Source organism: Prionailurus viverrinus, chromosome X (assembly GCF_022837055.1).
Source record: "Prionailurus viverrinus isolate Anna chromosome X, UM_Priviv_1.0, whole genome shotgun sequence".
Lineage (NCBI taxonomy): Eukaryota > Metazoa > Chordata > Mammalia > Carnivora > Felidae > Prionailurus > Prionailurus viverrinus.
Window position 1 is genome coordinate 83720126 of NC_062579.1, and position 16063 is coordinate 83736188.

Sequence of the window (16063 nt, forward strand, 5' to 3'; positions counted from 1 at the left end):
TATCACTAGCCAGTAGCTGACAGATACCAGCTGGACAATACATGACTTCCCACTGACTAATGGTATCTGCGAGGAGAACTTGGTCCCAAAGGAACTGCAGCTAACGTTTGAGTTGGACCTTCAACCTGCAGCATCATAGCTATTTTTCAGATGGTTTGGCTGGCCCTCATCTCTGCTACTTTTGGGGCCCCTGTTCACAGAAACAGTGATAAAAAGTAGATAACAGAGATGTGCCACTATGCCATTGATGTTTTGCCCAATCATTGCTGTCTTGCGCCCAGGACTAGGTCAAAAGGTCAATAACTTCATCACTGATCTAAAAGCAAGAAAACATTCTTAAGAACTGTTTTTGATAAGAGCTATTACTCTAGACACATCATCATGCAAGTATTCCAATAATATTTATTTTATTATAACACATACAGTCAGTGTAAAGAGAGATGAATCTCTGCTGTTTGTTATAGGAGCAGACAAGTCAAGTAAACAGATTCCTTCTTAATTATTTTGTTAAAGGCTACTCTACACTGTAATAAGGCCGAAAAATAAAGGAAGAAATATTTCTTTCATTTATTAGACGTGAGGCAGAATGGAAGAAGGGCAAGACAAGATATAGTAGCTACAGGGAAAAAAAAAGTCTCCTATTTCTCTGGCAATTGGGTTTCTGGAATTGAAGTCTCTATGAGATTTCCTCAGAGTTTTAAGAATTCATTTCCAGGTTATGGAGGCCAGTGAAAAAGAAAAGCCAGGAAGAAGGCAAATTCTCCATCCTATATATACAGCTTCTTCCTGTGTATCTGGGGTTAATTACCCTATTCCTACTTGTCAGATCATTTTCCCAAAATTAATTCAAATGCATATCTATCGAGCAGCCTGTGCCCATCACGGCCCTCCCACTATCTGCCTTGGGGCATTTCAATTGTCTGCCAGCAGGTGGGTAAGCTCATGAGAAGAAAAGAGCTTATATTTCAAGAGGTTTGACCGTGAGTAAGACCACACCATTGGCTACGATAAGAACTGGAGATATTCCATGAAATCTCGATTTCTTGTTCTCTTCTAGGCTCCCATTAGTATGGATAACTGGGAGTTGATGGTATTCTCATTAGTCCCTACTATAAGGCCACGTGGAGACCCTTTTACACAGAAAAGCTGCTTGGCCCAGTAAAACCTGACCTGAATATTTTTCCGGCAAAAATCATCTCTTACATGTCCTCTGGCCCAGGACTTTGGGTAAAAATCAAAGCTCTTGTTTGTTCTTCCTATCAGCACCTCAGCGGCACAAGTGTCTGCTAAAGGAGGTTTGCTTTCTATTTGGCCAAGAATTCAAGATGTGTGCTCTTGAACTTGTCACAACAGAATCGATTTTGCATGCCCTACCACAGACAGATATCTCAAACGCCCAGCTTTCTTCTTCAAACGAATGGGATATATCACCATTACAGGTGCATTTTAGAGAATCAGATGTGAAGTGACATAATGAACCAAACTGGTTCCAAGGCAGGGCTTCGTTTTGTAAAATAACATGTATGTATGAAAATACACACATATAGCTGAGCATTAAAAAAAAGACTTGGGGCGCCTGGGTGGCACAGTTGGTTAAGTGTCCGACTTTGGCTCAGGTCATGATCTCTTGGTTTGTGAGTTCGAGCCCCACATCGGGCTCTGTCTGTGCTGACAGCTCAGAGCCTGGAGCCTGCTTCAGATTCTCTCTCTCTCTCTCTCTCTCTCTCTCTCTCTCTCTGCCCCTCCCCCACTTGTGCTCTGTCTCTATCAAAAATAAAATTTTAAAAAAGCATTGTGGGAAAATGCTCTAAAAAAAAAAAAGACTAGAAGTGTATATACCAATTAGCTATTTCCTTACACGCTGAGACTACCAGTGACTTTTGTTTTATTTTTATGTGTCTTCTGAATGCTTAACAATGAGAGCCTGGGTGGCTGATTCGGTTAAGCATCCGACTTTGGCTCTGGTCATGATCTCGAGGTTCGTGGGTTCAAGCCCCACGTCAGGCTCTGTGCTGACATCTCAGAGCCCGGAGCCTGCTTCGGGGTCTGTGTCCCCCTCTCTGTCTGCCCCTCCCCAGCTCACACTCTGTCTCTCTCTGTCTCTTAAAAATAAACAATAAAAAAATTTAATGAATGGTAACAATGAGAATCTATTTTATTTTCTTATTTTTCAGAGGTGACTTAGCTTTTTTTGAGCAACTATTTTAAAATCAGAAAAAAATCACGTTAATATAAAGCTTGCTTAGGGCGCCTTGTAATTGACAATTTAGTCTACGTACGTCCAGATCATCCAAAGTTAAAAGTGTCTGGACCACATTGCCTTAGCACTTACAGAAAGACCTTTATTGAGTTATAATTTACTAGTTGCCCTCTTCCTTTACAGAGAGTCAATGAAGAAAGGCCATTCTTTCTTCTCTGAAACCAAGGTTACAGATGGAATCCTTGTACTATCCAAATGTGCTTTATTCAAACATCCCATGATCAATACTGCCTGAGTGGGTGGGAGGTGGGAACAATCACTGTAGATGAAACTGTAATTTTTCTCTTGCCAACAGCCCCCAAACCCCTCTTTTTATCTTTCCAGAAGCACAAGCCAAATTTAGAGTGTGAATACTCTAATGTACCAAACCAGGTGTTAAAAACATCTACTCTTCCTACATTCTTCAAAGGGGCTCTATTTTATTTCATCTTTAAAAATGTTAGCTTTGCAACTATGCTTTCATACATAACCTGCATCTAACCTTTTTAGATGCAGGCAGGTTATAAATCTTAAACAAATAGTACTCTTTGCAATGGCTCTGCGACAATGATAAAACTCCAGGTGTGTTCCAAGCACCTAAAAAGCCAGAGCCCTGTTCTCCCTTGTCCCACCTCCTCAGTGCCTATCCTGGTGTCCTTTACTCTGTCGTCCAGAAAGCAAGAATCCTCAGTTTACAAGTCGAGACTCTTTAGTTCAGAGACCATGAATGACTCAACCAATACCACACAGCAAGCAAAAAGAACTGACCAGAAACCAGGTCTCCTGATTTAAAGCACAGTCTTCTTTCCACTGGACTCTGAGGACATTCCAATCTTACTGAGAAGTCAGGGAAATCTCAGAAGCATGGACATAAAGGCACATATTTTTAACCTTCCTCACAAATTTCCTTTGGCTTAACTTATTTTAGGTTCCTGAATAATGTTAGTGCTAGTCCCTTTTAACTCCCAAATAGTAAACTGCCTCTCTTAGGAATTCTGGTTACAAAGTTCCTTATTCATTCCTTTGGATCATCTCTTATGTGTTAAGCGGCTGCCATGTGCAAAGGACTGGACTGCTCTTCAAAAGAATGAACTGGCTTCCCCAGAGAACGGCTAGAGGCAAACTGGGGGGTAGTGAGCAGAACACGGAATTTGAAGACCTGGGTTTTAGTTCCGGTCCTGGCTTGGACTTGACCTCGCTGGGTTTCAAGTTTCTCATTGAAAAATTAAAGGGATAATATCATGTGGATTGCAAGAGAGTTACTCTCAGACCTACCTCTCATTCAAGCCTAACTGTGCCAGCGATTGTCGCAGGGCCCTCGGTGTACACGATCTCCTTTATTTTTCAAGTGACTGTGCTGATGGCCATCGTGGTAGGATTTCCTGTTCTTGTAGTAATAAGGAAAGTACAGCTGGGGAAGTTAAGTCACATTCCCAAGGTACATAAGCAAGTCACGGCGTGGGGGTTAGGATCTAAGAAAACACCAGAGGGGTGCCTGGGTGGCTCAGTCGGTTAAGCATCCGACTCCAGCTCAGGTCATGATCTTGCGGTTCATGAATTCGAGCCCCACGTCGGGGTCCAGGCTGACAGCTCGGAGCCCGGAGCCTGCTTCGGATTTTGTGTCTCCTTCTCTCTCTGCCCCCCCCCCCCCACTCACACTCTGTGTCTCTCTCCCTCTCAAAAAATAAACATTAAAAATTTTTTTTAATTAAAAAAAATAGGATAACACCAGAGCCTCCACACCCAACCGCACTGGCACCCCCAGCATTAAAAAATTAAGAATGTACTGTGGAAAGCATCGAGGTATCTAAATGTAAAGTATTCTCTCTTTCGCCCACTTCTACTACAAAAGCTTCAAAGATGCGAATGGGTCTACTCTTTGCCTTGCTTCTTTCTGTTGTCCAATCATCACCTCAAATGTCCAAGAGAGAATCTGAAAGAGGAAAACGCAAACCTCTCTGGTTGGTTTTCACAACAGAGAAGCTCAGGGCAGGCACCACAGGAGGCCCATCTTTACAATATATGAATGTGGGGAATCTTTTCTCCTGAAGAGAAATAAAGACTGAGAAGATCCAGCTAACTCACCTTAGAAAGCAGGAACGGACTCCATGAAATACATGAACAATCTCTCTCTCCCCAGAACCTTTGCCAGACTTGGCACAGGCAGGCCCTTTTGAAATACATAATTGAATATTCCTAACACTCAATTCTTCCACCTACTTTGATCAATAGTTCATTACCTAAGTTAGAACTGCCAGAAGAGGCAAACTCTTGAGCTCATTTGTCCCATATTTGCATGAATATTATGCACTCAATGTCACGCTCCTTTGAACTTCAAAAGAGCTTCCGGGCCTCTTTGACGACAACTTTAACAACAGAGCATAATGGAGTTACAGAAAGACTTTCTTCCCCAGCTAAAGACCTCAAACCTTGCTGATTCTGGAAAGTAACAAACTTTTATAGAAGCCACAAATGGCTCCTTCGTCCATTGCAATGCACCATCAGTATTTCCCGGGTTCCTGAGCCTTTCTCGTCTCCTGTGACAGAAACATAACCACGGCTAATCAGCTATTAGGAAGTGGCAGCAACCACCCCTAACTTTCCTTGTGAAAACAGCTTTCTGCAAATGCGGCATTTTCTGCAGACCTCTTCAGATTCTACACCGAGTGAGCATCTTTGACCATAACAGCACGCCCCCTCCTAACACTCTGATGCCCAGGATAGGAAGGAAACAGGCTACACAGCATCTGCATTGACCTAGAAGCTTACACTGAAATCAACCCACAAAGGATCAAAAACCTTGGCTTCCTTGTGTAAAATGGCATCAGGCAGCAAGAAGAGACGTGAGGATTTATTACCCTTACACTTACACATTTCCTGGAGTTTCCCCAGATTTTTATCCTTGTTTTAAAAGTGATATTAGGGGCGCCTGGATGGCTAAGTCAGTTAAGCGACCGACTTTGGCTCAGGTCATGATCTCATATTTTGTGGATTCGAGCCCTGAGTAGGGGTCTGTGCTGACGGCTCAGAGCCTGGAGCCTGCTTCGGATTCTGTGTCTCCCTCTCTCTCTGCCCCTCCCCTACTCGTGCTCGCTCTCTCTCTCTCTCTCTCTCTCTCTCTCTCTCACTCTCTCTCTCAAAAATAAATAAACACTAAAAAAAGAATTTAAAGTAATACTTGCCAATTGTGGAAACTCCAGAAGCACAAAGATGAGCAAAAGTAAGTCATGAACCTACCAGTCACAGATAAAAAAAAAAAAATTAGCTCCCCACTATACATGACTATAAATTTCGGATGAAGTAGAGAACTACGGGTAAAACCCCAAATTATGCAAGCAGTAGAAGAAAATATAATAGAATGAGTGGTAAGGGTCTCCCAAGAAACAAGAAGAAATTCAGAAGCTGTAAAGGAAATAAATAGCAGATCCGACCACACAAAAATTCAAACCTTCCATATGGGAAGGTACAACTTAAAGTTAAAAGCAAATGGCAAAAGGGGAAAATAATATTTTGAACAGAAAAGGTCAGGAGCAAGATTCGCAATAACAAAACCTTAATATGTATGCTTTGATGGATCACGAAGACAAGCAACCTAACTGCAAAATAGGCAATGCACTCTCAAAGATAAAATAAACAGTTAAAAATATTCTAAAAACTCATTGCAAAGATACTCCAGAATAAGAAAATAGTGCAGCAAACCTGAAGTATGGTTTCTCCTATTAAATTGGCTCCAAGATACAAAGAGTAATTATACTTGTGGGGAAAGAATTCGAAAAGGACTCTCATACACAGACGGTGGGAGTATACATTGATAACAACTTCTTCGAAGGACAATGTGACTGTGCTTACCAAGATTAACACTGAACACCCACTTTGACCAAAGGACTCCCCACAAATACTTGCCTACGTGCCTGGAGATGTTCATTAACACCTTAGTTGTAATAGCAAAAACTGGAGACACTCTAAGTGTCTACAGCTAGTGACCATGGGTAAGTAATCCATGGCACACTTACACAACTGGACACTATGCAGGCATTAGAAAGAATACGGTACTGTTGTATTGCAACGTGCTGACATGGAAGGATGTCCTAGACCCACTTCTGAAGAAAGGTTACAGAAAAATACATACAATCGCCAAGAAAAAAAACGAAAACAAAACCTGTACTTACGTAGGTTTTTACGATACAGAGAAAAAGAGTTTGGAAGAACACATAGTAAACTATTAGTCATGGCTGCCTCTGGTTGGTAGCTGAGGGACACGTGTTTTTTGTAAAGCTCAGGTGCTTTCAGATTGTTTTGTACTATGAGTATTATTAGTTTTGGGATACTTAGGAAATTTCAGAATAAATTAATTAAGCACTGCGTAGGGCCATCAAATTTGTAATAAGCAACGTTTTCAATGGTAGCACGACAGCGCATTACACAGATGGTTTATATGACCATTCCCCAATGGACCGACATTTCCACTGCTTCTACCTTCTCGTTGTTGGAGCTTCCGTATAAATCTCTGCGCATGCCTCGTGTGTGTGTGTGTGTGTGTGTGTGTGTGCATCTGCGTGTATCGAGGCAACATACAGAGGGCATATGCTTTAAGATTTCCTTTAGTGGAGATAACTGTGTACATGTCCTCGAGACAGTGGGTGTGGCCACACAGAATGATGCTGAGCAGCTCATTCAGGGAATGAGCCTCATCATCTGACCGAAAGCCTGAAACACTAGAACAGAACTGATGCCCTAGGCCATCTACTACACAATCCTTTTGACACCAATTGAATATCCAATGGGCTTGGGACAAATTCATAGGCAGCAGGAAATGTTACAAAGTGATAGTTTGGGGTCTGTAAATATTTTGTAAGTCCTATTTTTCCTTGGTTGGTTCATTAAGCTCCAAGTTGCATGGACAGTACTCCTCAATTCTTTATATCTATGGAAGACCTCCCAGAAGAGACGGTCTTCTAAGAATTGCAAGCTTCCCCTATGACACCATCGCGAACAGGTCATAAGGGAAGTTTCTTCCTAAGAGAGCAAGGATTTTAGGCCCAGTTGGGTTGTAAGTGGAGCTGAGAATGGATGGACAACTTTTCTATCACGTCCACTTAAAGGAGGGCTTTCTGGAGGGAGAGGGAGGTCATTGGAGGAAAACAGGAGAGAGGCCAATCCAAGTTTCCTTGCTGGTACTGTGCCCTGCTAAACTTCCTCCTGTGTCCCCATCATGCTAAGTCATCACCACGGGCCACTCATGCTCAGAAGCCTAATCAAAAGCACCGCTTGTCTCAGGAAGAAGACTGAGATTACTATGAAAATCACAGCGAGGCAGAAACACATCGTCCTCCCTGTCAGCAAGCTTCATGCCTGATCTATGAAACTTGTGCTGATAAAGGAGATAAATGTTTAAGCGATGGGCTTCAGATGCTGCTTCAGCTCCTACCAAGAAAATTTTCACGGTTCCTTCTCATGAATAAGTTCAGTGGAGCAGAGAATGCCCCTCTTGGACCAACTCCATTTTGTGCTTCTGTTGATGCAGCCAAAAAGGGGAACTAGAGCTAGGGCTTTTCCTTCAAATTTAGAGCAGGGGTCCACCTCAGAGAGGGCTGCAAGTGGCCCAAAGAAGGTGAGGCTCCTACTTTCAGCAGAAAGCTCGTAACAAGAGCAGGGATGCCAACAGTTACGCATAAATCTCCTGAACCTGGAGGCAAGGAGGGTTAATTATCCCCCCTTCCTGCCACTCCGCTTTCTCCAATGTGTTAGCCCATCACACGGATCGCTGACTTTCTAGAAATATTCCCTGGCTTTGCGGGGACGTTCTTTCAATAAACGGCATCCAATTTGCTCACGGTCCCTGGAATCTCAATTTCCTCAAAGGATTTTTCATCTGAATCCAGTTCATGTGAAGGGTTTTTTCCTTCTTCGTTTTTCAGCATAAGGGAATAGGCAGGGCCTGCTTTACTTTTTCTTTTTCTTTTTTTTTCTTTTCTGTGTTATTTTTTTTCATAAACTGAAAACCTTTGCTGAAGAGTCTGAAATTTGGGAAAAAATCCAGCTCATCTGTCAGATATTTCTAGAGTTACGTAAAATGGAATGAGATTTGTACAGTTTAGAACAGGAAAAGGAAAACAGGCTAATATGTCATGCGTTCTATGAGATGAAAACTATATGATAATCAGAAAAACAGCCCCAAATTGAGTCGACCCGATTCAAAGCTCTCGTTGTTGTATCAACTCACGCATAAACCAGTAATAGAATAATGGTATATGGCCCCATTAGGGCAAAATCTCAATCCCTACAGATTATAACCACATTTTCAAAGAGATTACAAGAAAGCATCTTGTTTCTTAAACGGGAGACACTTACGTTTTACTTGCTCTGTTTTGCTTCCTTCTAGGAAAAGAAAGAACAGCAACAAGGAAAAGATGCACTTTGTGCCCCCCACTTTCCACTTTTTTCTCATTTTGGTCACTGCAAGAGGCCACTCAAAACTGTCAGGGCCCGGTATATTCAAGCTCCTGGGGAGAAAGCAGAAAAAAAGGCTTAGATCCTCTGAAACTGGTGGAGATCACTGATGCTTAAGCTTTTAACGTGTTGGCAGGGGGGGGGGGGGGCGGTATGCTGGAGAACTTATGTAAGCGTAAGCATTGTTTTCCCGTGTCAGAAAGAGAACTTGCCTCTTCGGTCTTGCAAAGATCGTGGGGGGAAATTCAAGGAGATGAACAGGCGTTCCCATCCAATGCTAAGGCTAAAAATCCTTACAGGCAAGTCATAGAAAAATAAAAATAAATTTTGAAATCTTCCTTTTAACAGAATTAGAGTTGATTTCTCAGGAGATTTTCTTTGGGAGAAAAGGGAAATGGATTTGCAAAACGGCTACTTTGGCAACCAAGATAAAAATAGTAGGCACGGGACCCAAACAATTTCTGAAATGAAAGTTCACCCATGTTAGCTTCAGCGATGAGGCACAAATTGGTTAATAATACTTCTCCTGTGTCCTCCACAAGATCTATAAAGATCTTCAGTTTGGCTACTTATGTTGGAAAAGACAGATGTAATTAGCAAATGGATGCAGTTAAATACCTTTACCGTTCAGACATTGCTTTCACATGAAGTCCACTGTGGAACGGAACTTTATAACGGGCCATCCTCAAAGGAAATTAGGCCAATTTAAATAGGTAACGTGTTTGCCTTACACTGCTGTGCCAAAGGCCATCAGAGCAACTATAATTCTGAAAAGCAGGAGACTTGCATTTCTAGTCTAAGGGGTGGAAATTCTTAAACCTTCGAGCCTTAGAACACAGAACATTTGCTAGAGCTCAGATCCAGTCACAGGTCATTTCCATAGACACTAGAGTTTGCAAAAACGTTCCAATGGATGATCTGAACATATTTAAATGTTCAAAAAACACCACATTTCAATCCGGGGTTAACCCTGGATGGGAACTGAGTGCATTGATCTTTTCTGAGGGGCCAACCTAAATATTGAGTATAAAGAGTTGGCAGGAATACAACATAATCATTCTGGAGAACCGAATGGTTTTTGGGCCATGATGCAGATACTTTAAATGCTATGAACTTGTCTGGGTAATTTGAAAGCCATTGCTTGAAATTACGGCTACATAACCAAAGAAGAACTGATCATGAACATGTTCCTAGCCTCCCAAAGGCCTCGATTCTGATGTCTTGGTCCCTTCTATGAACTTGTGGCCCAGCTTCAATCACTCAGAACGTCCCTGCCCTCTGAAGCAAATCATTTCCATGAACAGTTTAACACAGCTGCCCACCCCAGTGAAGTTCTTTCTGAGCCTACTTTAATAAGCTTATCCCCCAAGCCTTCAAATGAGAAAGATTTTCTAACCGCTGAAATCCAATTTATCACAATCACATATGGATCTCAGGGGGTAGTTTTGAAACCACAGTTTTCAGGTCGCCCCATGCAAGAACCAACAGGGTTATTTTTCTTGTATGATGGGGGGGGCGGTTCAGTGAACAGTAGCATTGCTTCATAACTCAAGCTGGCAAGAAAACGGCTCTCAGAATTTTTTTTGCTTTTCTTGGGTCCCGACTAATGTTATGAGCAAATAGAAAAGTTGGTGACGAGAGAGCAATTAATCTCTTTTGGCGTTCCTGTCATCTGTGTGGCCTCCCAGGCTGTGATGGAGAACATCAGAAAATGAATCGCTTTATAAATATTCACTTTTGATTTACAAGATCTGAAGCCCTGTCTTTGTATTCTGTGCAGAAATATAAACTGAGAAGAATTCCTTCCCCAGGACTCCTCCCCGTTCAATTTCTCTTTATCCCTTTAACTTTTTCTTTTCGGCGGGGGGGGAGAGATGTGGTTCAAGACATTTTTGGGGGGACTGCAGCAATAAACCTAAGCAAGCATTGCTCAGCAAACATGCCGACTCTTATACTTGCAAAGAGCCAAACTGTCCTTAATTTTTCAAATTATACTTTGACCCAGTTAACTGGAGTTATTTCTGCATTAACTCTCTGCTTCACACAGGCTGTTGTGCCATTGAACTTGCACAGACTCTTTTCCAGGTTCCTTCAAAATGTGGCCACAGACACACGTTTGGGGGGATCCAGGCCCCGGTCAAGAAAGCCAATAAGAAAACAAGATCCCACCACTAACACTGGGGAGGGGGGCGGGCGGAGGAGGCTTTACAAGAGACCGAGAAACTTGTCAGTGTCTAAAGAAGTGTATCCATGAAGGTGCCTCCATGAAACAAGCATTCACACAGTTCATTTGCATCAAGCAAAGGGACCAGAGGCTCCTTGCCCAGCTGAAACTGCAAGGCAATCTGGGCCATCAAGTGTCAGAAGTCTGGACATTCTCAGAAGAGGTCTCCTGGGTAGAAGAGAACCAAAGCGACATTCCCAAAGGAAGGCTAAGGGATGAGCACATCAGCCAGTTCTCCACGCCCCACAGTGTCTCTTTAATCCGCCAGAGAGGCTTGACTGACCTTGTAATCTCACATTCACTGTCTTCCTGGGACAGTCCCCAGGGTAGCAATTCTCTTTCTGACAAACAACAAGAAGACACTGGGGTCTCAGGGCCCACGTCCATCAGCTGAAATCCTCTCCCCACTCTACCACCCAACAAGAAAAAACTCAGTTCGCTGCTGGTGGGTTGCCACAGAAAAACGGCACTTCTAACCCAGGGTGTCTCTCTCCGCCAGAGTCCTTGCCTTCACTGCTGCTTATGACTGACAAACAATGCCTTGCGTTTGGCTTGCAAAACACCTTGCTATCCATCATTTCATTTCATTCCCTACAACTCCACCTCCAAAATGGGCACCCTGGAGCCCAGAGAACTCAACTGCCCATTCCCACAGTTAGTGGCAGGGCTGGGAGGGTCTGGAAGGCAGGCTTTCCAGGCCCTAAGCTCTCTGGCAGGGCTGCGTTGCTTCCTGAGCCTAGCGTCTCAAGCTCTGACCCCAGTGGTCTGGGCGGAAAATGAGACAGATGTCCAGAGGACAGAGGAGCCTCTCGCCTGTCCGCTCTGTTTCATTAACTTTAGCATGTATTAATCACCCTCTGGTCCAGGGCACTTCAGCAAGCGAGAAAGAAGGGTCGGGACTCAGGGGATAGATAACTAAGGAGACTGCAAAACCCTTTAGGTGGCTACCCAAGTGGCCTTCCCCGAAGCGCCAGAGCATGGAGATATGCAGGCCCCTCGGGGAGTGGCAAGTGGTGAGTTCGAATCCGGAGTCCCTAACCTGCCCCGGGCGCCTTGGAGCCCACCTCCAGCCGGGCCACGGCCACTAGCAGCTGGACCCGAGAGCCCAGTAGGGGTGGCAGGTCAGGCAGGGGGGCGGGGGGGAACTGGGGGGGGGACGTCCAGGGGCGGTTCTGGCCAACAGGAGACGCCCCACCTGTGCAAAGGCTGGAAAGGAAGGTAGAGGAAGCGGGCATCGGGCACTGCTCACTGACCTGGCCACTGGCCTGCTCCGTCTTCCACGCGTGCACGCGCTCCGAGCTCCCCGGGGCGCTCCTCCGAGGTCTGGGGCTCGCAGGTTGTGGCGAGAGCTAGAGTGCGCGCGAGGGGGGAGGGGGGACTCAAAAGTGGGTGGGAGGAAAAAACATCACCGCCCTCACACCACGAGGGAGCAGCGGCTCGCTCGGCTCCCGGGGGCAGAGCCAAGGCGCGGGCGCGGCGGCCCGGGGCCACCTGCCCGCCCGCCGCCCGCTCCCCACTTGGCCGGAGAGGCCGGGCGCCCGGCGCAGGCGAGAAGTCCGCGGGCACGCAGCGGCTGCAAGCCCGCACCCCGTCTCCGCCCCGGCCCGGCGGCTCTACTTCTGCTCCCGGGGCCCGAAAGTTAAGAAATCGGGAGAAAGTGTGAGGCTCTGCCGGCGACTTTCCCATCACGCAGCGCCCCCACTGCACCCCCCTCCTCTGGCTAAGCGAGCGTTGGGGTCTTAAAGGGACCGCACCTCTCCTCCGGCCCCTCCTCCCCCTGTGCACTGGAATGCACCTAGGAGCTTCCCACCACCCGCGCCTGCCCCGGAGACCCGGCTACCCTCCGACTTCCCTGTCTGGAAGCCCGCAGCTCTTCTCCTCCCGCACAGGGCCCATCTGGGTGCACCTGGTCGGGTCCTGAGCTGGTGCGCGGGACACCAGAGGAGCTGGCCTCGCAAATTATGCCCCAGCAAGCTGCTTATCACTTAGGGGCGTTTCCCAAATCCACACTGCGGTTAGAAAAGTGGCAAAGTGTTGGTGTCCTTCAAGGCAGAGTGGAGATGGGTGTGTGTGTGGAGGGAGAGGGGACGAGTTAGAAATCTGCTTTCTCCCAACAAAGAGGGCCCCCCAACACCCCCATGAAAAGGGCCTTTACTAATTGGTAAGGGTCTTGAAGAAAACTTGGAGCGACCCACCACAGCCACCCCTGTTCTCCCAGTCCCTAAGATTCTGATTCGGGAGTTGGGCCAAGAACCCAGCCTTGAAATCACAATAGCACTGCTGATGCCTTGGTGAGGCTGAGAGGGACTAAGACAAAGTTATGTTTATTTGATGAGAGGTAGTTACAAAGAATTCTCAGAATCCTGTAAGGGCCCCAAAGGCTCTGCCTTGACAGACAGTACCCATTTATATGTTAAAGCCCCCAAATTTGGAGGAGAGCTACAGGGCTGCTTTTTTTTTTCTTCTTTCTTTCTTTTCTTTCTTTCTTTCTTTCTTTCTTTCTCTCTCTTTTTTTACTGGAATATAACTTTATTATTTTTTATTTTTTTAATAGAATTTATTGTCAAGTTAGCTAACATACAGTGTTTACAGTGTGCTCTCGGTTTCGGGGATACATTCCGGTGATTCATCACTTACATACAGCACCCAGTGCTGAACTGGATCATATTGATTTTTCCAGGATCTGTATAATATTATGGCTTACAGAGTAGTTTCATATTCATCATCCCTACTCTTTAAACCCTCACAACAACCCGTGAACTGTCTGTGGCCTTGAGTGTCAGAATTGGTAGGGATCTTCTGGACCATTGAGCTCAAAGTCTTCATGTCACAGAAGAGGAAATTGATGAGGGGGTGGGAGGGAGGTGATGTATCCAAGGTCATGCACATAGTAAATGATAGATCTGAGATTCCAAGTCAGGTTTCCTGACTTTCAACCGACTACTCTCTGATTGCTATCTATCTCCAGCCCATAGATGAGGAAATGGATGCTCAGGAAAATTGTAGCTTGCCCCCAAATCACATATTAGGAACACAGAACAAGGGAAAATTGAAACAAAAATAACTGTCCTGGGAAATTACCTCCCTTTTCTTTCTTCAGAAGTGTTAATATCATCCAACTAGCTCCTGCATTGCTGGGGATGTTTATTTCACTGTTAACAAAGGAAAGGGGGCCCTTTCTAAAATGTTGCCTTCAGGGTCCAAAATGTCTAGCTCCATCCTGCTGTTTGGGTAGCCATACATTGCCACATGCATTCAATTTGTGCTGTAGTATATTAGTTTGAACTTGCAGATTTGTTGCCTTATAACTGTTCTCACGCCGTTTAATGTGCTGATGTTTTGTCTCACTAGACTGTGAGTTCTTCAAGGCAAGGGCTGGTTGTTCAATTTCCTTTGTATCTGCATTCCCCAGCCCCCATCCATCATCAGTCCCAACATGCCTGGAGAGTATGTATTCAGGAAAATGGGTTTCAGGAACAACAGCCTGGGACAAAGATGGATCCTAGCATTGAAAATCAGTAGACTCACTGAAATTTAAAACTCCTATCCATTTGGTTATGACCACTTGCTCCCAGTGCTTGATGTAATATTCTGATTACTGCAAAATACACCATCCCAAAACCTAGTGGCTTAAAAGCTGAAAGCAATTTTTTTAAAGCTCAAAAAAAATTTACTGTGATCAAACAGTTCTTTTCAACTGGGCAGTTTTTGTTCAGGATCTCTTAGACACTTGGCAACTCTATATGGGTGCTGCCAGAATTTTCTGAAAAGTTCTTCATTAGTGTAAATGCTGGTGATCCCTGTATTAGTTTGTCTTGATGTGTGAGTTGGGAACTGCAGTTTGGGTGAGTCCAGACGTAAACTTCCTACCAGATCTTATCCAAACTACAGTGAGGATTATCTCCATGCTTTATATTTTTCCTATTAAATGGGGATTAGAGCATAGATCATCTCATACTCATTTCTTAAAACATTTTATTTGCTGATAATTGTAGATTTACAATTATAAGAAATAATTCAGAGGGATCCCGAATACCCTTCACCCCCAATAGTAACATCACACATAACTGTAGTATGATATCACAAACAGGAAATTGACATCAATACAATCCATCTGCCTTAGTACAATTTTACCAGTTTTACATGCACCCATTTGCCTGTGTGTATAGTTCTATGAAATTTGATCCCATGTGTTGGTTCATATGGCCACCACCACAGCCAGAATACTGAACAATGCCAGCACCACAAGGATCCCCAGTATTCTTCTTTTTTTTTTTAATTTTTATCTATTTTTAAGAGAGAGCGAGAACAAGTGCAAGTGGGGGGTGGGCAGAGAGGGTGACAGAGGATCAGAAGCAGGCTCTGTGCTGACGGAAGAGAGCCCCATGCAGGGCTCAAACTCAAAAATCACAAGATCATGACCTGAGACAAAGTCAGAAGCTTAACTGAGCCACCCAGCCCCCCTCCTCAGTATTATTCTTTTACAGTCCCAACCAGCTTCTCTCCCCATCTTCCTACTCCCTGGAAACCACAAAACTGTTCTCCATCTCTGTAAGCTTGTCATTTAGAATATTACATGGAATTATACAGTATGTAACCTTTTGAAACTGGCTTCTTTTACTTATCATAATTCTCTGGAGACCCATCCAAGTTGTTGTATTTATTAATAATTCATTCCTTTTTATGGCTGATTAATATTCCATGGTCTACATATATCACAGCTTGTTTTTTTAATTAATTTATTTCTTTTGAGAGAGAGAGAGAGAGAGAGAGATCCCCAGCAGGCTCTGCATGGTCAGTGTAAAGCAACACAGGGCTCAATCTCACAAACCCATCAGATCATGACCTGAGCCGAAATCAAGAGTCAGACTCTTAACTCACTGAGCCACCCAGGTGACCCATATCACAGCTTGTTTAGCCATTCATCCATTACAGGACATCTGGGTTGATTCCAAATTTTGGCAGTCACAAATCAAGCTGCTATGAACATATGTCTAAGGATTTTTCATGAACATAACTTTTCATTTCCCAGGGATAAAGGCCCAACGGTGCATTTATTTGGGTTGTACGGTGAGCGATGTTTAATTTTGCAAGGACTGCCGCATACTTTTCAGAGTAGTTACGCTATTGATATTTCCACCAGAAGTGGG

General features: G+C 44.4%; 1 protein-coding gene across 4 annotated transcripts in view; it reads right to left on the reverse strand.

The window, feature by feature from the left end:
* Positions 1 to 12580, reverse strand: part of CHRDL1 (chordin like 1) — a 118848-nt gene extending 106268 nt beyond the window's left edge. For 2 of the 4 annotated variants that reach the window (XM_047844725.1, XM_047844722.1), the window contains exons 1-2: positions 12167 to 12578; positions 8591 to 8742 (exon numbers count right to left, since the gene is read on the reverse strand). In XM_047844725.1, coding sequence (XP_047700681.1) covers positions 8591 to 8687 — 97 coding nt within the window. In that variant the 5' untranslated portion in view covers positions 8688 to 8742; positions 12167 to 12578. Of the gene's footprint in view, positions 1 to 8590; positions 8743 to 12166 lie in introns of all 4 variants that reach the window. The other 2 variants (XM_047844724.1, XM_047844723.1) reach the window with 2 other exon arrangements.
* Between the last annotated feature and the right edge of the window lie 3483 nt (positions 12581 to 16063).